Source organism: Drosophila tropicalis, unplaced genomic scaffold (assembly GCF_018151085.1).
Source record: "Drosophila tropicalis isolate 14030-0801.00 unplaced genomic scaffold, ASM1815108v1 contig_593, whole genome shotgun sequence".
Taxonomy (NCBI): Eukaryota; Metazoa; Arthropoda; class Insecta; order Diptera; family Drosophilidae; genus Drosophila; species Drosophila tropicalis.
In genome coordinates, this window is record NW_027173070.1 from 16,458,748 (window position 1) to 16,479,995 (window position 21,248).

General features: G+C 38.0%; 3 protein-coding genes across 9 annotated transcripts; 2 read left to right on the forward strand and 1 right to left on the reverse strand.

Annotated features, from left to right (window-relative positions):
* The first annotated feature begins 67 nt into the window (after positions 1-67).
* On the forward strand, positions 68-4,791 carry Opa1 (Opa1 mitochondrial dynamin like GTPase). 5 transcript variants are annotated; one of them, XM_068288903.1, is made up of 14 exons: positions 68-210; positions 298-598; positions 664-799; positions 931-1,047; positions 1,126-1,200; positions 1,261-1,850; positions 1,908-2,281; positions 2,346-2,510; positions 2,571-2,758; positions 3,444-3,916; positions 3,976-4,094; positions 4,155-4,239; positions 4,306-4,510; positions 4,580-4,791. In XM_068288903.1, exons 1-14 carry the CDS (start codon positions 182-184, stop codon positions 4,642-4,644), a joined length of 2,922 nt encoding a protein of 973 aa, XP_068145004.1. In that variant the 5' UTR covers positions 68-181; the 3' UTR covers positions 4,645-4,791. The 5 variants fall into 5 exon arrangements, with proteins under 5 accessions (XP_068145004.1, XP_068145005.1, XP_068145006.1 ...); XM_068288904.1 differs by having other exon boundaries at positions 2,571-2,749; XM_068288905.1 differs by lacking the exon at positions 931-1,047.
* On the reverse strand, positions 4,768-16,767 carry LOC137576055 (monocarboxylate transporter 14). Of its 3 annotated transcripts, XM_068288910.1 has the most exons (4): positions 16,617-16,767; positions 16,156-16,297; positions 6,188-8,079; positions 4,768-6,117 (listed from the first exon to the last, which is right to left on the reverse strand). In XM_068288910.1, exons 3-4 carry the CDS (start codon positions 8,070-8,072, stop codon positions 5,963-5,965), a joined length of 2,040 nt encoding a protein of 679 aa, XP_068145011.1. In that variant the 5' UTR covers positions 8,073-8,079; positions 16,156-16,297; positions 16,617-16,767; the 3' UTR covers positions 4,768-5,962. The 3 variants fall into 3 exon arrangements, with proteins under 3 accessions (XP_068145011.1, XP_068145010.1, XP_068145009.1); XM_068288909.1 differs by lacking the exon at positions 16,156-16,297 and having other exon boundaries at positions 16,617-16,641; XM_068288908.1 differs by lacking the exons at positions 16,156-16,297; positions 16,617-16,767 and adding an exon at positions 11,843-12,151.
* A 2,386-nt stretch (positions 16,768-19,153) lies between these two features.
* On the forward strand, positions 19,154-20,486 carry RpS23 (ribosomal protein S23). Its single transcript, XM_068288899.1, has 3 exons — positions 19,154-19,272; positions 19,753-19,912; positions 20,137-20,486. The coding sequence occupies exons 1-3, from the start codon at positions 19,269-19,271 to the stop codon at positions 20,402-20,404; spliced, it is 432 nt and encodes a 143-aa protein (XP_068145000.1). The 5' UTR covers positions 19,154-19,268; the 3' UTR covers positions 20,405-20,486.
* The last annotated feature ends 762 nt before the right edge of the window (positions 20,487-21,248 follow it).

The window sequence follows — 21,248 nt, forward strand, 5'->3', positions numbered from 1 at the left end:
CGATTAACCGATACATTTTGCTCCGGAATGTCGATTAACCGATAGTAGCAGTTACTTTGCGCCGACCTACAGCAAGGCATGGTCACACTTCTATTAGAATTAAATAATTTTGGCAAAAATTAAATAATTTGCTAATAAACAAAGCCAGCTGTGTGGAATCTGTAGGCCTCATCAAGGCATCATGTTGCGCATCTATCAGAACTCATATCGGTAAGTGGGAGAAGATTCCTTCCGCTTAAAATCGTTTTTCACTTTTGGCGATGTCGTCATTTTTTTTCTCTGCGTGTCTCTGTCCAGGCGAACTGCAAAAAAAGCCGTTGTCTATTCCACCAAGGTTGTATGCTGTAATCATTCCACGCTTTGCAATATAACTGCCAGCAATTATCAACGCACTGGAAGAGGGGGCAGCTATGGGGGTCAACAACATCAACGCCAACATCCAGAGTTTTTGTTAGCCGGTAATCCAGCCAGAGGATGGTCTCTACCGCCTCCCTCACGTGGCTATGGCATGCTGGTGGTGCGCATAATACGCGGAGCTTTAAAATTGCGCTACATTGTGCTGGGCGGAGCTATAGGAGGCGGTGTCTCCTTAAGCAAGGTGAGAGACTGGAGGCGATTATATAATGTGCGAATTTCATTTGATTATTTGACAATTGCCTGCAGAAATATGAAGACTGGAAAGATGGGCTACCTGATTTAAAATGGTTGGAGGATGCCATGCCTCAGGGTGAGCGATGGAGTCAATTCTCCAGGAATCTGCTCGAAGTGGGCAGTGTGGTAAAAAATGCCATCGATATAGGTGAGTGCGCCATGTCTGTCATGATCCCCCACTGAGTCGGTCTCTCACTTTAAATGGTCATAACAGTTAGTTCCGGTGTTGGGATCGCCTTGCATTGATTATATTATTGCTGGGTGTGTGTTTGCTTGTAGATCCAAAACTAAAGCAGCTGGGCGAAGATAAGCTCACAGAGTGGCGTTCCTGGTTCGACAGCCGTTTGGATGATGCAATTGAGGCGGCCGACATTCAAGGAACACAAATAATTGACAGTAGGTTATCCCCATTTAAAGTGAGAGATTCTATTAAGTTTATTGTGTGTTGCTAATTTAATTTGTTACTTTTTGCAGCCAAGGAAGATCTAAAGGCTAAGACAACAGTAGCAGCTTTGGGTATCTCAGCAGATGAGAGCCGTAAGAAATATGGTAAGTTCAATTTGTGAGAAAAAAATTTAAACGATTAAATTCTTTTCACCACCGTTGCAGATAAGCTACAGGGTCAGGTGGAGACACTGCAGACTGAGATTATGAATGTCCAGATCAAGTATCAAAAGGAGCTGGAGAAAATGGAAAAGGAGAATCGAGAATTGCGTCAACAGTATCTCATTTTGAAGACTAACAGGAAGACATCGGCCAAGAAGATCAAAAAGTCTTTGATTGATATGTATTCAGAGGTGTTAGATGAGTTATCTGGCTATGATACTGGCTATACCATGGCGGATCACTTGCCTCGCGTCGTGGTTGTAGGAGATCAGAGCAGCGGTAAGACTTCAGTGCTTGAGTCTATAGCCAAAGCTCGCATCTTTCCACGCGGTAGTGGTGAAATGATGACCCGAGCACCAGTCAAAGTTACATTAGCCGAAGGACCCTACCATGTAGCCCAGTTTCGTGACTCGGATCGCGAATATGATCTCACTAAGGAAGCAGAGCTTGCCGAATTGAGGCGGGAGGTGGAATTCCGTATGAGAGCTTCGGTTCGTGGTGGCAAGACTGTAAGCAACGAGGTTATATCCATGACAGTCAAAGGTCCAGGATTGCAGCGCATGGTTTTGGTTGATCTTCCAGGCATCATATCGGTGAGCATTTGATAAATGTTTCTCTTTTCCCGTTACTCAACTGATTTCTTCATCTAGACGATGACTGTGGACATGGCTTCGGACACCAAGGATTCCATACATCAGATGACCAAACATTATATGAGCAATCCAAATGCAATTATTCTTTGTATTCAAGACGGTTCGGTGGATGCAGAGCGTAGTAATGTAACCGATTTGGTCATGCAATGTGATCCTCTGGGCAGACGTACAATTTTCGTGCTAACCAAAGTGGATCTGGCCGAGGAATTAGCCGATCCTGAACGAATTAGGAAAATTCTTTCTGGCAAACTCTTTCCCATGAAGGCTTTGGGATATTATGCTGTAGTCACAGGACGTGGACGCAAGGATGATAGCATCGATGCCATACGTCAGTATGAAGAGGAATTTTTCAAAAATTCCAAATTGTTCCAGTAAGTTAAAATGATGCAGATTCTAAAATCATTTCAAATTGATTTCAATAATATCTTCCATTAGTCGACGCGGTGTCATAATGCCCCATCAGGTTACAAGTCGAAATCTGAGCCTGGCGGTTTCGGATCGTTTCTGGAAAATGGTACGCGAAACCATTGAGCAACAGGCCGATGCATTTAAGGCAACAAGATTTAATCTTGAAACTGAATGGAAAAACAATTTCCCAAGGTGAGCAAAATAAAATATTCTCTTATATGCAATTTTACTCACATTTATTTATTCACTTAGACTTCGAGAATCTGGCCGCGATGAGTTGTTCGACAAAGCCAAGGGTGAAATATTAGACGAGGTCATTAACCTATCACAAATCTCTGCGAAAAAGTGGGATGATGCTCTTACCTCCAAGCTGTGGGAGAAGCTCTCGAATTATGTTTTTGAAAACATTTACCTGCCCGCCGCACAGTCAGGTTCTCAAAGTAATATTTTGTAGTATATAAGTCTTAAGTAGTAAGGAGGCACGTCCGATCATCAAGCTCACTAAAAATACCTCCTGTCGTGTGTATCATGTGTATGTATGTGTGTGTGAGTGTGTGGGTGTTTCTGACTGGGAGTGTGACGTCTTCGTCATGTTGAAATTTGCATTTATCATGCGCTAAATATGCGGCATTCACATGCCAATGCTGGGAATCACATGTGCCTAAACCGGTTGGTCAAGACGTACTCCGTCTTACAATTTAATATGTGTACTCCCCAATTTCGACTTCATTAGCACCATTTCGGCAAGTTAATAAAAAGCAAACACACAAACGCACATAATGATTCAGCTTGGTGCTTGAGACACGATGTGCACTTGCCGGAAAGTGTGTAAAAGTTATATTGGGAGGGGGCATCTGTAATGAAACCAGATTTCGAACAAATATTGATTTAATTTTAGTGTTATTTATCAAAGAACAAGTTAAACCAGACTTCTCTCTATGTATGTACATATTTTACGGTGTTAATTTGATCAATGAATGTCAAAATTTCCAAATTGCATTTCACGAACAATTCGATTTCTTAGTATTTCTAATCTTGCTTAATTTTTGATCATTTTCGCATTTTGACATAGCAAAAATGTAATTAACTGTACACACTAATTGGACATTGTACTTGCTATTTCAGATTCATTCAACACTATGGTGGACATTAAATTGCGGCAATGGACGGAGCAGGCGTTACCTGCTAAATCCGTTGAAGCTGGCTGGGAAGCACTCCAACAGGAATTCATTCATTTGATGGAACGTTCCAAGAAGACCGTAGAGCACGATGGCATTTTTGATCAATTGAAGGCAGCTGTTGTGGATGAAGCCATACGTCGACACACTTGGGAGGATAAGGCCATAGATATGTTAAGGGTGATCCAACTCAATACGCTGGAGGATCGTTTTGTTCACGACAAAGCGGAATGGGATAAGGCGGTGAAATTCCTTGAAGATTCGGTTAATAGCAAACTTGTACAAACTGAGGAGACACTAGCGCAAATGCTTGGTCCTGGTCGAGTCAAACGCCTTACACACTGGCAATATCTTTCCCAGGATCAGGAGAAGCGACGCAACGTTAAAGGTGAACTAGACAAAATACTCAAAAACGATGCGGTAAGTAAAACAAACTATCAATAGTTTGGATTGTGGGGTATAACATTAATATCTTGTAGAAACATTTACCTACATTAAGCTATGATGAATTGACAACAGTGAGAAAAAATCTGCAACGTGATAATGTAGAGGTCGATACAGATTACATTAGGCAAACTTGGTTCCCCGTCTACAGAAAGTAAGTGACATGAGATGATTAATAAATTCACAATAACTAATTTGTTGAATTCTTTTGCAGATATTTCCTTCAACAGGCTCTCCAAAGGGCAAAGGATTGCCGCAAGGCCTATTATTTGTATACCCAACAGGGAGCCGAGTGTGAGGTGGGTTTTAACATTGCACAAGATTAATAAAATAGTATAAATTTATCATATTATATTCTTTTTAAGGTCTCTTGCAATGATGTTGTACTTTTCTGGCGCATTCAAAAGGTCATCAAGGTAACGGGCAATGCTTTACGTCAACAGGTGATCAACCGTGAGGCTCGAAGGCTAGATAAAGAGATCAAGGCGGTGCTGGATGAATTCGGTGATGATGAGGAAAAGAAGAGCCATCTGCTAACGGGCAAACGTGTGCTTTTAGCCGAGGAGTTAAGTAAGTAATCATAAAACATCACACTCTGATTGCACTTAAATTTATATAATATTTTTCACACACACACAGTTAAAGTTCGACAAATTCAGGAGAAACTGGAGGAGTTTATTAATTCATTGAATCAGGAAAAATAATTGAATCAGTGTCCATGACCAAAGATCCACCACGAGTTACTTATTTAATTTTTTTTATAATCTAAGCTCAACAACAAAACAATTACCATACCATGAATCGTTGCTTTAATAAACCCGAAAAGATTGTTAGTTTGTATTTACTAAAAATCGTTTTTATTATTTTAATATATTATATATTTATATATATAAATATATTGTGTAGAAATTATAACTTGAACTATGTCAACTAAGGCATGAAATAAAATAAAAACTCATTCTCATTAATTTAAAAAAAATATGTAATACAAATAATATTGATATAAACGCCATGAGTATGTATACGTGTAGCAGTTCCATCTGCATCTCCATTCGCTTCATCGTTGTGTGTGTTCGTTGTTTGTTCAACATTATGTATTATTGTCAGACATCGAACGATGCAGCATTTTGGGAGCAGGTTGCGGGCAGGTAGGGGGCATTAACCTTTTGCTTGGCTTATATCTACTTATGTACACACTATGTAACAAGTCTGGAGCAGCAGTTAATCAACTATCGTTGTATATGTATATATATATTTATAGTAAATATAGTAAATACTTATCAAATAAACAAATGCATCGTTTGAAGGTAGTTTTAAGGATGGGAAATAGACTTTTACATTATGTACGGATAACCGAAACTTGGCGATTGACTTTCTTGCCCAATATTTTAGACATGGATAGGCTGTATGAGTGAATTTACCAATGTCTTTCGGGGCAGAGAAGTCACAGACCAAAGGGCGATCTCTTGGACTCAACGATGGGAGGGGAAGAGAAAGAGGAACTTCTTTCATTATGTAACGATTTCCTTAACTTGGCAGTCGACTTTGTGGCCCAGCCATGTGCTCGGCTGCTTAACCTTAATAATAATAATAATAATAAAATTAAAAGTTTCATTTAACTTGTTCCTGATGCACACATCTAACCAACATCAAGTGATCCACACTTATACTAAAGAAAAAACTTAAATTGTTAATTTCAAAGCTTAAAGAAAACATAATTTACAAGCGTTTCGCTGTTGTATATATATATATAGTATGTATATGCACTTATCGATTAGACTATGGAGGATCGGTCTATAGTCATCGATCTAACATTGTCTAGGCACACGACACATTACACGCTGAAGGCACAAACATTACACTTTTTGGGGCTTATCTAAAACGATTCAAGTATAGCCCCCTCTCGCTGAGGTGAACGATACTTCAGGCTGTCCAATTTACTACAAGTGATGAGTGACCGCAAAGTGGGCCGCAATGGGCTAGCCTCCTCACAATTTTGAGGATCAGATTAGAAGATTAATCTTAGGCCGCTGCCAGGGGGGTTATCTTCTCATTGCGTCGCTGCTCCCATCGGGATACATACGACAAGGGATAGCAGAGGAATGCCGATAGAAGAATAAGTCCACCGGCAAAATAGAAGGCTGCATCATAGCTGCCAGTCGCACCATAAAGGGCTCCTATAACAAGAGAGATTAAAGAGAATTAATAAAATATTTCATATTTATATCTGGTATATGAGACATTTACCTGCAATCGGAGTGCCAAAGGTGGCGGCCAGACCCTGGAACAGCATAAGGAATCCAAAGGCATTCGTTAACTTCTCCAGGCCAATCATTTCCACAGCAATAAGCGATCGCAGGGCCGAGAAGCAGGCAATGCAAATGCCAAAGAAGACAGCAAAAGTCCATTGTGTGGCGGGATTGATGACTAGACCACTGAAAATGGTGGCAAATCCTCCGGCCGTCAAGGCAATATTATTAAGCCACAGAGGCTTAATGCTCGGAAATGAGCTAACTGAACCACAAACAATCCTAGCAATTGTATTAACCAATCCAATGCCGCCCAAGATATCCACAGCAGTTGAGGCCTCCATGCCACTATCTGTGGCTCGGCTGACCAGAAAACCGAAGGGCACAAAGAAACCCATCATGGTGAGGAAACCGCTGAAGGCCAGGCACATAAACGACGGTGACTTGAGCAAACTGGTGTCCAACATAGTGGATAGTGTACGACGCACGGCCTCCGGGCAGATGCGACAGCCCTTTTGACGATCCTCGAGCATATCCTGTTTAGTGGGCAAACGTGTCACAGACATGTGATAGGCGAGCGAAGACTGAGACTGATATTGGGGTATTCTGGTCAGTGAGCCCGTAAAGAAGGCATCATCTCTGTACATGGGTCTGGTTGCTTGTCCATGGTGGGCTTCGTGGGCAGCTGCTGCACTGCGCTTGCCGATTTCCTGATCACGACGACCGGATACTGTGTGACGACGTGCCTGAAGGGTTATGGGCTTGGCCTCAGTCTCCAACAGGTTATCGTTCTCCGCCTCCTCTTCGTTCTCACCCACAGTGGTAAGTTCCTTGTGCAAGTTGAATGTCAGCTGTTGTGGATCTCCATTTGGTGTTGTAGGCTGGGATTTACGCAACTGCTTCAGTTCGGTACCCTTGCTACCAGACGCGGTGCCCGATGGTCTTCTCTCCAAATTCATGCCCTTGAAAATCTCCGCTGCAGTGGGGTAATGATGACGCTGAGATGCCCCCATATACGTATTGTGAGCCGAATTGGGCATGGAGTAGGCTAAACGACCCTCGGGCAAGGGTTTCGTAAATGCCTGCTGAGTGAGTTGAGGTGTAGGAGCGACGGTATTGCCATGGCCATTCAGTTTGCGTTTCTCCTCAGCTGTGGCATTCTTATCTGTCACCGCCAATGTAATTGGTTGAATCGGGCGGAAGGCCATGCCAAAGAGGGCACACAGGAGGACCATTGCTCCCTGTATAACCAGAGTCTGTCGCCATCCATATTGCAACAGGTACGTGGTAAGAGGGGCAAACACATAGGTACCCACTCCCGAGCCACAGAGAGCCACTCCAGTGGCCAGAGCACGCCATTTCTCAAAGTAAAATCCAATAATAACCACAGCGGGTATATAAACCATGCAGAATCCAATGCCACCCAACACGCCGTAAATGAAGAACAGATACTCCACACTTGGGGCATAGTAAGAAAGACCAAAGCAGAGTGAGCCAAAGATTGCTCCCGCTACGGTTACTGGCCGGAAGCCAAATCTATTGGCCAAAGCGCTTACAAAAGGTCCGGCCATCAGATAGCAACCACTGAGCAGGGACGACACAAACGACACATAGGCCTTGCTCACTTTAAACTCGGCGATCCACTGATCTTGCAACAGAGGCGAACAGAACACTATGCCATCGATCACCGTGCAGCAGAGGAACGAGGCTACCATTACCACCCAAGCCCAGCCGCTGTCTGGTGGTACCACTACCTCGGCCTCTTCAATTTCCTCTTCATCATCATCTTTGTTGTCCTTTTTGCTAATATCAGGATTCTTATCGACCAAACGATTTGCAATCGTCAAATCATCATGGGACTTTGTTTGTTGCTGCGTTGCCATGTTGGGCCTGAAATGAAAACAACAGAGAAACAGAATTCATTTAAAGGTCATTGGCAATTATCATACAAGATTGTGGAATCTCAAAAGTATGTGAATCATTAAGGAAATAATATACGATCAACTAAGTCCCACAAATTGTATATGGATAACAGCAAGTTGTAAAATAATAACTAACTTTTTATCTCTTCATCTCGAGCTTTACTATATACAGAGATATTCTGACTGTTTGGTTTTGAGTTATCTTGATCTCAGTAAACAAACCTGAAAATTCTATATAGCATTTCTAACCGTTTTGCTACTACTTTATGGTTGATGGATGATTATTGTCTGTCTGTTTCTATTTGAGCTATTTACACAGTTTTTAAACCATTTGAATAAGATTTTGTATTTAAGATTCTTATTAATATAGACAATGTACTTGTGGAAATCAAAGGAATCATAAAAGTATAACTTATAGAAATCGTAATAGATGGAAACTTCACTAAATAAAGATGGAAGGCAAATCGTTTAAGTGATCCCTTTAAGATAAGCTAAATAAGTAGTATCATATTGAGATCTAATAAGTTCAAAAGAGTTAATGGTCAATGCCTGTAAAACACATTGGACCAGCTAAAATTAACAACTTTGTTATATGCATATTTATTTTCGATTCGTTGTTATAGTGGTACGATTTCAGTAGATCTTCCAAAACCTGTTGTTTGTCATAACATGAGTTTCATTTGTCATTATCAAAAACGTACGAATGCCATAAGTTAATTTAGATTAAAAATTTATTAATGAAAAACAAACAAGAATAATATGCTGATTAAATTGAAGAATATTCCTTCTATATACATAGGTATTTTTCGAATTGAAGAATTTCGAAACATCTCTTAATGAGTGTTACCCAACTTTTTGGGGTGGTGAACATTTTCTTCTAGGCTTATCATGTCGACGGTGAGATTATTACGTAAATGTTTATCGAATGGCCTTCACTTCAACTCATTGCGCATACGCCCCTTTGTTTATCTGCATCACCTGGCTTCCGCTCGCCCCCATTTGCTTCCCCACTTTTGTCACTTTCCATTTCTCTCGTTCTGTTTGCGTATTTTGCTCGAAATATTTTTTTTGCATGGATAATTCTATTTTTAATTGTCACGTGTCTCGTTTAGCAATTATGGATGAGATAGATATGTATGTATGTGTTCATATAGATATTGGGTTTGTTTTTTTCTTGTCATTTTGGGCTTTTAGCCAGCATAACATACAGCACGGCCAGGGCCATGGCCAAGATGACAAGAGGAGAGAACAAACATAATGGACAAATTTTCTTTTCAGTCAGTCAGATGAAGAGGAATCAAGTGTTTTTTGATATTCAAATTTCGCCACATGTCGTCTTTCTTTATCTTAGAGAGAAAAAAAAAACAAATTAAATAAAATGTTTACCCCTTCATTTGATTATCGCCCCCTAAATTGCTAAGCGGCTAACAAACTTTTGGCCTTGAGAATTGTTTTTTGTTTTTGTTGCCAAATTTATCTAATCTTTGATCCATTGCCAAGCGTTTACGTTAAGCATCTGGGCCGACAGTCAGAAACTCTTCAGTAAACCAGATAAACCCCCAACTCTAATCCGCCAAATCTCTAAATCTTTTTGACAAGTCAAATTCTAAGCTAAGAATCAAATCCCAGATTTATTTATATGCAAATTAACAGAGAATGATAAAAACAAAAAATTATAGTGAAGTGAAGTAAAGTGAAGTGTAGGCTATTAGTAAATGAATTTACCACATGGCAACTCAAACTCAACTCCCTCCTCGATTGGTAGCCCTGACGTTGGCGATTAACTGCTGATTAGTGCATCATAAATAGCTGATTGTCTACCCCGGTGTATTAACTATAAATATTCGTTAGGAAATTGTGGGCCTCTGCATTCCATAAATTAATTGATTGGCATTAGATTTTCGGTCTTATCATTACAGATTTGTCCAGGCTTATTTCGGCCAGATAGTGGCTTCGGCTTCAGTTTTACCCATGGCAACTTGCCCTAACCACGTGACCACGTATTATTTAATTGAGTTATTTCCTCTATTATGGCATTTTGGTCAATTTATGAGATCCCATAAAGAGACGGTTGATAGGCAACAAATTTGTTGGTTTTGTCGTCGGCACCGCAAGAACAAATTGAAAACCCTTAACACTTTTTGTTGTTGTTTCTGTTGTCTCAATTATGCAATATTATTGCCGTCTATGTGGACCGTAGGTCTCAAATTTCAGTTTTGGTTTTCATTCTTATGCCCAAATGACCACGCGCCTTTTTTCGACCTGACTACTAGACTGTTGGCTTGGTGAAATGGTTAAAAAGGCGTTGAGAGACGTTGAGTAGGAAGCCCTTCAAGTGCCACAACTATGTACATACATACATATATATAACTGGCTTGTTCTTCACAGAAAGATAGATAGAGAGTGGCCCTATAAATAGTATTGGCTATTGGCAATTTACTTTGGCCAACGTCTGGGAATACTTGGTTTTTCCAACAACAAAACTAGCCAATTGGCTCAGGACACACCCTTAAGGGGGATTTGGATCTTAACCAGACTTGCTACACTCTTACTTTTAATATTTTTTGGTTTATTGGTTAATTGGGCACTCCATAAATATTTCAATGCCAAAGATGGTCATAAATTGAATCGGTTAAGAGTAAAGTGTTTTAATCAGGAAATAAATACATAACTTTTTTGTTTGCTGAGCTCAAGTCGGTAAACAAAAAGTTTCGATATCAAGCAAAAAAGTCCCAAAAACAAACGACGACATAAATAACCTTTAATTAAGTTATTAATAGTATATTCCACGTCAGTGTCGAATCTTAAACTGAAGGAAATTGATCAAATTTCGATATACCTCCCCAAATGTTTGATATCTGGCATTGCTATAAGTTTGTTTAATCTACATAGATCTTAGATCTTGAGAAGAGGATCCGATACATGGATTTAATCCAAACTAGGCCTTATATATGTATGACCTATTATTTTTCAGCTTCTCCTAACCCATCAATCCTTTATCATGTATTTCTTTTAGAGAGCTTCAAAACCAGGAATACTTTGAGTCTCTAATCTCCAATGGAAATGGTTAGTTTTCAATAGAAATACATACTTAAAGCATATATTTTCATCTAAAGAGACTAAATATTGTATTTCCTACCTAAAAAGCCATTTACTAAGTTCATAAAAAAGACAAAAACTTTTGGAATTTCAAGAAATTCGAAGCACAACATTTACCTAATCCTAAATCCTGCAGTGATTTCCATTATATACATATAGGTATATGTATATGTATATAATGGAAATATATAGTATGTAAAACTTTGTAAATTTTGCCTAAAGCAATAGTTCTGAATTAAATAGATCATATTATATATACTTAAAATTCACATTAAAGCTTAACTTGCAACTCGGTTTGCAATTAGAAGTTGACAAATTTTGACTAGATTATATAGTTTTTGTCATATATTGACTAAAAGTTAAGTGATTTACTTAACAAATTGAATATGGGAACAGGCTGATTGCTTCATATGTTGGATTCCGAACAATTTATGAGGATTCGAAAACGGAAACAGAGCTGATTGCTATAGTTTTCAATAAATTTTAAATCAATTAATTAGTAAAAGGTTCATTTCATAAAACTTAAGCATTGTTATGACATCTGAAATCAACTTCTCATTACTAATGTTTCTTTTTGAAACCATTTGAGTAGGTGTAAATAAAGGGCATTTCAAATGTGTGTATATTCTTGCCTTAACATTTATGATATTTGCCTGGGTTTGGCCTTCATAAATGACAGAGATAATATGATACCGGCCTCCTGTAGTTGCTTCTGTTATCCTGCCCTATGTGGTAAGCTAATCCCGAACTGTGCAAACAGCAAGCAGTCATTCATCATTCGCCAGTTGTAGACAACGGAGACGAAGGTGACGGAGGTGGAGATGGAAGGAAACCATTGGGGGCGAAGCAACAGTTGTCAACGCCAATTGTGACTGGTGACAGCACTTAAATTGATGCCCGTCGATTGAATTAATAAATGTTATAGGTAAACACATATGGCCAGAAAAGGAATGGCAATCTACAATTAAGAAGAATGAGGAAGAGAGATAGAGAGAGAGAAAGAGAAAGACTAAGAGATAGGTAACCAGACAGACGTAACGAAGAAGAACACGATGCATTCCTAAAATGTTTCCCTGTTGCCGGTTTTTCCTGCAAAACATCCATCTATCCATCCATCCATATGTATGTACCTACTTTGTCTGTCTCTGTGTCTGCTTATGCACACACAAACCCGCCAGACAGTCCACAAAGACACGAACTGAATCTTCAGACATAAGTATATATATGTATGTTGCACCTATACATACATACATATATGTATTTTATTTATAACATGCAACAATATGTGTCCATCTGTCCCATCCATCCCATTTCCCTCTGTCAGTCATTCACTCAGTTAGTCCCAGCACTTAAGATATCTCCGATGTGGTAGCGACAGAGTGGATTCCTACAGACATTTGTACCGAGAAATGTTACCAAAAAAAAAAACAAAGCGCCACAATTTGTAGCTACAAGTAAAGCAAATCATTTAACGATTTTATGCTCAAAATATTAATTAGCCAAAAAACCAGAAGACCAAACTTTAACCAAAAAAGGTAACACACAAAACGAAAAGAAAGGTAAAACGAAGAGGAAAAAGTAAAGGTTTGAAAAATAACCAACTAAAAACCCGCTCAACGAATAGTTAATACCCTTAAGACGAATAATGATTAATACAAATTGGATCATGCACGATTTAGACCACAAGGATTCCCCAGGATTAGTCTATGCATTGGACACTTGAATAATTTCATGACTAGAAAGGGTTACTGAAGGATTACTGAAGAATTCGTTTTAGTTTTTGAAGAGTATATCGAAAATGTAAGTTTTTTTCCTTAAACAATATTTCAAAATGTATAAATTTATTCAACATCATTAAATATTCGAAATATAAGTACTAAAATTTTGAAATCAAAGTGAATAGATTGAGAATACAGGTTTATTTAAGGGAAATTGTTTTGGTCTATGAAGATTAAATCATAAAATTGTGTCCTAAAACTTTTTCTTATGTCTACTCTCTGTAATTAATAAAGTTTCAAAGTTTAACATAACATAGTTAAAAAGTTGTATTTATTTATATAGTGCATGGACCCTTGAAAAGTGTATGGTAACAATTGTTAGAAATATCTTGTGGACCATTCACTCCAAAATGTTTTTTGGAAGTGGCCTCAATTTGAATTTGTTGAAACCTCAGCTCAAGTCAAGTTCATTGTGTGCGGCATTTCGACATTTCAAAAGAAAAACCCAATGAGAAGAAAGTCTATAAAAACTGAAAAAGGAGTCTTCTGGGGGATCTCTTCATATACATACATACATACATGTCATATTTCATTTCATTCGTATACTCTAGAATAGGGTAGAGTAATATACTATTGCATATTGTGGTAAAGTGCTGATAATAAAAATAATATTAACTCTGTCGACAAAATGCTATCAAATCGGCATGAACAAAGGCCTGCCCGTTGCCCGACTCGGCTGCCCAGTGTCAATGAACAATTAGTGGGGCGATCAATGGTCGGGACCGGGTCCGAGTTGCTTCAGTTGTTCTTTGTCGGAAGTAGAGCATGGGATTCATAATCAATTAACGTGTTTAAATTATTGAAAATTGTACTAGGAAAAGTCGCGCAATTATTGATGATGCATTTCAAATGATCGAGATCGAGTCAGAGAATGGGAGGAGGGAGAATGGAGGAAGATTTCTAGTTGTGGTCGTGATTTTGTATAGTCATATGTAAATGAGTATTTGTTTATTTCTTTATTGGGTTATCTGCACGTGCCTTTGTCAGGCGGTTTCCTCTCTGTCTCTCTCTCTCTCTCTCTATCTTTCTTCTTCTCTCTGCATCTTATGACTTGGAGGGGAAAAAAAAATGTAAACTGAAATGACCCCGATCCCAAAAGCGATTTGAGCCTATCCGCAGTGCATTATGTTGACATTGGGCGCCATTTCAGTTTTTGAGATTTCGTCTCAGTATCAAGATCTGATAAGGCCAGAGTAAGTGCAGTCTAAATTTGGTTTTAATCTATATATTCATTTTGTAAATATTTACTAACTGATTAGCAACCAATACGCTGTGGAAAATTTCAAAATACAAAGAAAAAGGTTTCTATTTTAACAGACTCAGAGAGAGGATCGTGAGGGGGTCTCTGCTTACTGAAGCATTAAAACAAAACCACAAGAAAACCTCCGAGTTATTTGGCAATGAGTGACTGACTCAGATTATTTTTTGTAGCAAATGCATAAAACATGTTTTAAACTCAAACACATTCTCAACTCGATTCCATCTGCTTGGTCTAGTTCAAGTTATTTTTTTTCGTTTTCGGGTTTTTTTTAATGGCTAATATTAAATTCAAGTTGATTAATTACTGAAAATATAATTAGCCAGCTAAGAATTGGGTCATAAGTTGTCGGTCGTCAGTTTTGCAGTTCTAAAGCTTCTAACAACGTCATCAACACGGTCGATTGACTTTGGGGGCCTAACCATATGGTTAACACAAAAACAAAAACCAAAATTGTTTTGCCCAAGATCAAAGAGAGTTGAAGTCAGCCTTCAGTGCTGTATGCCCGAAAAATTGAGGTCGTCGAAGTATATTGTTTCTTTTTCTTTTTTTTTTTTTTGGCAATCATTTGACTGACTGACTCATTGATGGGAAAGAAAGGTGTGTCTTTTACTACCATTATAAATTGTTTTATAGTTACGAAATATTTGCATAGATAATTGCGGTAATAGACTTGACTTTGCCTTTGCCTTTCGTATTGGCAATTAAGTCTTAAGACAATGCTGTTTATATTTTTTCTCCTCTCTCCCACCGACTCTTTGGGATTTGCATAACCGATACAAATAGTTACCTATGTACACTTGAAACATTCTTACACTGCTCAAAATAATTGAATTATCATGGTATAAACTGGTTAGTCAAAGTTAGTATTATGGCTTTGAAATAATTTCTGGAATGTTCTCTAAAAATATGAAAGTACCAAAATAGATAATGGGCCTAATGAGTCCCCAATCAATTTAGCTTCCTTTCATGAGATAAGATTATAAATTGAATATATATTCTATAGGTTTTTGAATTGAAAAACTATAAATTATGTTAGATCCAAGTACTTGATCTACTATTGATCTAAGTTTAAAACTAAATAGTAACTACAATTTGAAGTAAACTATTCTCTTTGAGATCCTGAGCAAATCTTTTTCCGTCTATTAAAGTTAGTCGAGAGTTGTTAATGAGATAATTATGAATTAAACTTAATTTCAAATAGAATAAAACTTTTAAATTAATTTACTATGGTTAATTCTTAAGCCTGGAAAATGCTAGAGATAGAAAATGGCAAAATAGATTATCACCTTTTCTGATTAGATTATGAGAGTCCCAAAAGAGTTCTATAGTTTTAATCTAGAGATTATTTATTTGCTTCTGGAATTTTCTATAATTTTTCTCTCTGTAAGTCTAATGGGGAAAACAGCTTATTCGTTGTTGTTATTGGATCGATCCGTAAGCCGATTGTGCATTTCTGTTCAAGTTCAGGGCATTTGGATGATTGCGCCATAAAAGGCATTTGCAAAGCCGTTTACATTTTTGCCATGTTCTCGGCGATGTGGTTTCCTGGATACCAAGTACATGCACCCAAAGTCAGACAGAGACACATAAAAACATAAGCAAGTAACTAAAACTAAACACAAAAACCTCTTATATTCTCACAATGAAGTTTTAGAATGCTTTAAAATATATAATTGACCGTAGACCGCGTCGAAGTCCCCGGCCGGCAATGTGGAGTTGTTGTCGTTGACTGTTTAAAATGTTTTTTTTTTTTCTTCTTTTTTTTTTTTTATTAGCCAAAAACTCGTTTTGGCCAGAAACAGAACAGGGAGCGAGGGCGCGGTCATGTGACAGAGGAGTTAGGCTTGCATATGTATGTACTTAATGTGTGTGTGTGTGTGAGTATGAGTGTGTGTGTGTATGTTACCTTTATGTTGCAGCAGCTTTTAAATTGGTGAAACGGAAAATAATTTGTTCTTCTTATATACTACAATATTTTATCCCACTTGGCGGCTATTTCTGGCGCGATTTGAGAATGAAATTTTCTGGTGCCGCTGCTGGTGTTGATGCTGATGAGAAAAAGCGAAAGCAACGCGAAAGCGAAAGTTAAAAGTCGACTACGGGTGAAGGCGGTGACGGAGACGGAGACGTAAACGGGTGCGACGTATGAGTCGGAAGCGGAGAACGCGAAGGCAAAGGAGAAGGAAGCATTGGACACACTAGAGCAAAGCGGTCGAATCCAACAACGCGCGTAAATATAAATACTTCTACTATATATACATATGTATGTATGTACATATATATATATATATGTATCTGTATCTGTATCTGATTATCTGTACGTCGGATGTCTATATATTGTTGTGTACATATACACTACATACATACATTTATACTATATTATGTACGTGCGCTCGTTTTTTTTTTTTTTTTTCGTTTTACGCGTTTGTTTCTTTCTTTTTTTTTTTTTTTTTTTGCTTTTTTTTCGAAAATTATTTATATTTTCGAAATTCTGCTATTGATCCCCCGATCCGTTTCGAAACGCTGCCTAACGTTAACTAAAAGGGAAATGGTAATGCGTTGGCAGTATAAACCGCAAAGCAGAAAGAAAGAGCGCGAGTGCGGCGCGCAAACGTACGCATACATAGGCAAGCCGGCATATGCGTGTGAAGCTCGTGTGTGCGTGTGTGTGTTCGACCGTGTGTGAGTGTTGATGATGTCTCGGTGTATGGGTGTTTGCCTGAATATTCGTTCTGTTCTTGTCGCCACATTATCAGAAAAACCTCGGCCCCAACACACACACACAGACACACACACACACACAGCGTCGGCACTCGGCACTGGCTCCCCATTAAATTATCGGCCATGCGGCATATGATATGCGGCAACATGGCGTTGGAGTCCCAGTCCCTTAACACACACACACACACTCACACAGACAGTTACATATGTATAAACCACGTTTACGTACTGAGCAGAGCGGAGCGTATACGCAATGCCCAGAAGCAACTAGTAGTTGCCCCTCTTTTTTTCAGAGATCTCTTTTCACCAGAGACTGAAAAAAAAAAAAAATTAGTTATCAACAAGAGAAGCAACAAGGAGAAGAAGAATTTAGTACGGATGTGGAGATCTTGGTCTCTTTGCTGTGTATTTGTGTTTCTTTTTCTTTGCTCACTTATTTGTGGGATGGGGGGGAGCATGTTGGGGGCAGAGCCTCGTCGACTTCGGCTTTTTCCACTACAACAACAACAACAACTTAAAGATCAACAGCCACAATATTAATAGCCAAAAAATCTCAATGGGATTTCATTCACGTTTTTTCTGGCAATTTTTTTTTTTTTTTTGCTGTGCGAGATTCTTAACTTGGCTTTGTTGTTGTAGCTTTTTTATATCGCCAAATTATGAAATACGTATGTATGTATGTACATACATACATATATCAACCGGCATTCATCATGATGTTTTTCCCTTTTTTTTTTTTTTTTTTTTGGGTAATTAGTGAAGAGTAAAACGCAAATCATTCTCCAAATTCTGGTTTGAATTCATTAGAAAAGTTCATAGAACTCCGTAACATTTAACAAAAAAAAAAAAAAACGCAGTAACTGATCTTATCGTTAGAAATATTTCACTTGGGTAATTGCTGGAGTTATCTGCCAACCTTTGCTCTACCCCCGAAAAAAAAAACACAAATTCTTCTTTAAATATATCCAACCAATACATAAGCCAGTAAATATATGAACAAACTTATACACTATTCTATTTTCAATATCAAAATTCGGTGACTTTGAGTTTTGATTGATAAGAAGTAAACCCCCATATTCCCCTTTTCCCCCTCGCTAGAGCTGCAATGATAAGCAGCAAAGAAGAAAGAAAAATAAATAAAATTATTGCCACCATAGAATCATAAAATTGTATTAGATTAGACAAATTAATTTAATTTTATTTTATATGCGCCAGAGTAGAAATTTACTTACACTTGGGAAAAATGTTTCTGCAAATCATTCAATGAATGGGAATATTACTTTAACTATTTATAAACATGTTTTGTTATAAAAATAATTTGAATAATATACACTTAAACATTTTTATTCACCATTATACACACAGCAGTTGGCCGATATTTATATATATTCACATTTGTTTCCTCATTTTTTACAATCTGAATCATGAATCCGATCAAATTGTTTGAAATCGAGCGCTTGGTAAACCGAATAACTATAAATACAAAACGGATAACAACTTTACCAGCCGATGACTCATACATATATCGATGTATGTATGTATGTATATGTACGACTGAAGCGACAAAATATTTCCATGTAAAACAAAGAATTCGTGGTAACAAGTTTGAAAAGTCGAACCAGGGCACTCAAATTCTATTTCTTTCGTCAATAAAAGCATATTTTAAGCAAAAGGATTTCCCCTTTTAACCGCTAAGAACCTCTGTCTTTGTAAATGATTTTAAATTGGCGTTAAAATCATTTTTCACTGTAAACATGTTGACAATATTTTAGCGTATTAGGAAGACTTCCGCATCCGGGAATTGAACAATTGTGCGAAATGCCTAACCAAGTTTTTACAATGAATAACACAAGTTTTTAGTTGTAACTGACGTCATTAATTTCTGATTTCATATTCCAAAAGAAAATAACATGTTTTGGATGGAATCAATGTTTTGAATTCAATTTAATGGTAAATAATCTCAATGTTTTGAAATTTTACTCCGCTTGCACTCCCTGGGCAACAAAACTATATTTCATTCATTATAACTTTAATTATCAAGAGTACATTTTTTTTGAAATTTGGCCGCCCGTCTAAAATGACTGAGCCTTAAGACTTCCGGCTCAGACCTTAGCACTTTTACTCAGACCTTAGCACTAATAATAACCGATTGGCGCACAGTGGCGCCGTCAGACTGAATTATTAGAATATCGATAACGATTTTTGTAGAAACGTTGATATTTATCACTTGACATCTCTGTTAGCAATTCTCTTCCTCTTTCTTTTATTTCCGCCATTGCCTGAGAAAGTTGGAAAATCATGGGTGAGTTACTTAAATTGTGAAGTTTTTGTATGAAGCACGTAAATTATGTGGCAAAAATGAATGCAAACGGCGTACCAGAGCACTGTGTTTAAAAACGTAAGTGAATTTCAAACGATTCGGCCGGAAAATCTCCAAAAATGCTTTGAAGTCGGAAATTTCGTTAACTCTGGCAGTGGTCAACACACGCCCTGGGCCTTAATTTGGTCTGCCCACTGCAAAAAAGTGATTACTAAAATCTGAATTTCGGGTTTAAAGCTAAATTTTAAACGTTTGATTCACATGGAATGAAAAATGGCAAAAATAGTGTTTCTTTGTTTGCCTGACTGCAATTTATACACACGTGTGAGGCAAGTCTTTCAATCCTAACCTCAATTGTGTTTTAACACTGCCGGACGACGCCGCCGCTTCACTTTCATACTATATTTTGTTTACATTTTAATATTTCTTTGCAATTGAACTAATTTACATTATCTCTTGCAGGCAAACCCAGAGGACTGCGCACAGCTAGAAAGCATGTGAACCATCGCCGCGATCAGCGTTGGGCCGATAAGGACTACAAGAAGGCCCATTTGGGTACCAGATGGAAGGCCAATCCCTTCGGTGGTGCTTCCCACGCTAAGGGTATTGTGCTGGAGAAGGTGTAAGTACCACCAACGTGCTGATCCTGATTACGGCTCGCTTGCACCAGAAACTGTTCTTGCGACTCGCAGTATATTTTTGTGTTTTGTTCAATTTGGCAATTCAAATCACAGGATTATACTGTGAGCTGCGAAATGGGAATCCACACAGCCATTCTAAAATCAAATTGACTACAATTGTCTACTCCAAACAAAACATCTAATTCAAATTTGTTTTATCTTTCAGCGGCGTTGAAGCCAAACAGCCTAACTCTGCCATTCGTAAGTGTGTCCGTGTGCAGCTCATCAAGAATGGTAAGAAGATTACCGCCTTCGTACCCCGTGACGGTAGCTTGAACTACATTGAGGAAAACGATGAGGTCTTGGTTGCCGGTTTCGGTCGTAAGGGTCATGCCGTCGGTGATATTCCCGGTGTCCGTTTCAAGGTCGTCAAAGTGGCCAATGTCTCTCTGTTGGCCCTCTACAAGGAAAAGAAGGAACGCCCAAGATCTTAGATGATGATACATCTAATCAAATTTCCACACAGAGTTAGGGTTTTACAAATCTAAATAAAAAAGAAAACAAAAAAAAACCAAACTCAAATCGGATATTGTTTTTCAATACAACCTGGCAAGGTGCGTAAGGATTAAGAAGGAGACTACACTATAAGCAAATTGCACTTACTATGCGACTCAGTCTAAAGTTAATGCATTCAACAAAAGTAAAAAGCTTTCACGGTCGAAATATGTCTTAACCAAAATGTATTAGCGACAAAAGAGAATATTTTAGTAAAAAAAATATTAACGGAGGGCAGTTTTTAAATTGTTTTTTTTTTCCCCCTTGTTTTTTATTTATTTTGTTTTGAATTTTGAAAAATGTTGGCCAAAGTTCCTGGGCTTTAATCCCACAAGCAATGATGAGCTTAATCATTGCTCTCCGTCTGGGCCTGACTCCATTTTTGGCGAGGCATATCAAAATTGAAGAGCGTGTTTTTCACCAGTGCCAATAAATATTTCTTGGGTTTTTTAGAAAGTACATTTTTACAGAATTACAATTATCGCCTTGTTTTTGGGATACTCAAATTTAAGTTTCTGATAGGAATTTGAACGACGAATCTCATCGATGTCATAATTTGTAAACGAGAAAAGGTGGACACCAAAAAATCCTAATAAAAGCCTATACCTTTATTTGTATTAAGACCAGTATTGGAATTGGGGGAAAGCAAGCTAGGCTGTAGTCTGTGTGCCAGAAGAGAGGTTGATCATTAAAAATCATTCGCCAAGCAGTCCAGGCAAATATGTATAATTTTAGACCAGACTTTCGTAATTTTTCAGAAAAATATACATATGTCTGACTCGT

Bases quoted from the DNA above. Each gene is read 5' to 3' on its own strand.
- Opa1 (XM_068288903.1), top strand. From the start codon at position 182: ATGTTGCGCATCTATCAGAACTCATATCG. The intron at 3,917-3,975 runs GTAAGTAAAACA...AATATCTTGTAG, and splicing joins AAATACTCAAAAACGATGCG to AAACATTTACCTACATTAAG. The intron at 4,095-4,154 runs GTAAGTGACATG...ATTCTTTTGCAG, and splicing joins TGGTTCCCCGTCTACAGAAA to ATATTTCCTTCAACAGGCTC.
- LOC137576055 (XM_068288908.1), bottom strand. The intron at 6,118-6,187 runs GTAAATGTCTCA...CTCTTGTTATAG, and splicing joins CTTTGGCACTCCGATTGCAG to GAGCCCTTTATGGTGCGACT.
- RpS23 (XM_068288899.1), top strand. The intron at 19,913-20,136 runs GTAAGTACCACC...TTTATCTTTCAG, and splicing joins GGTATTGTGCTGGAGAAGGT to CGGCGTTGAAGCCAAACAGC.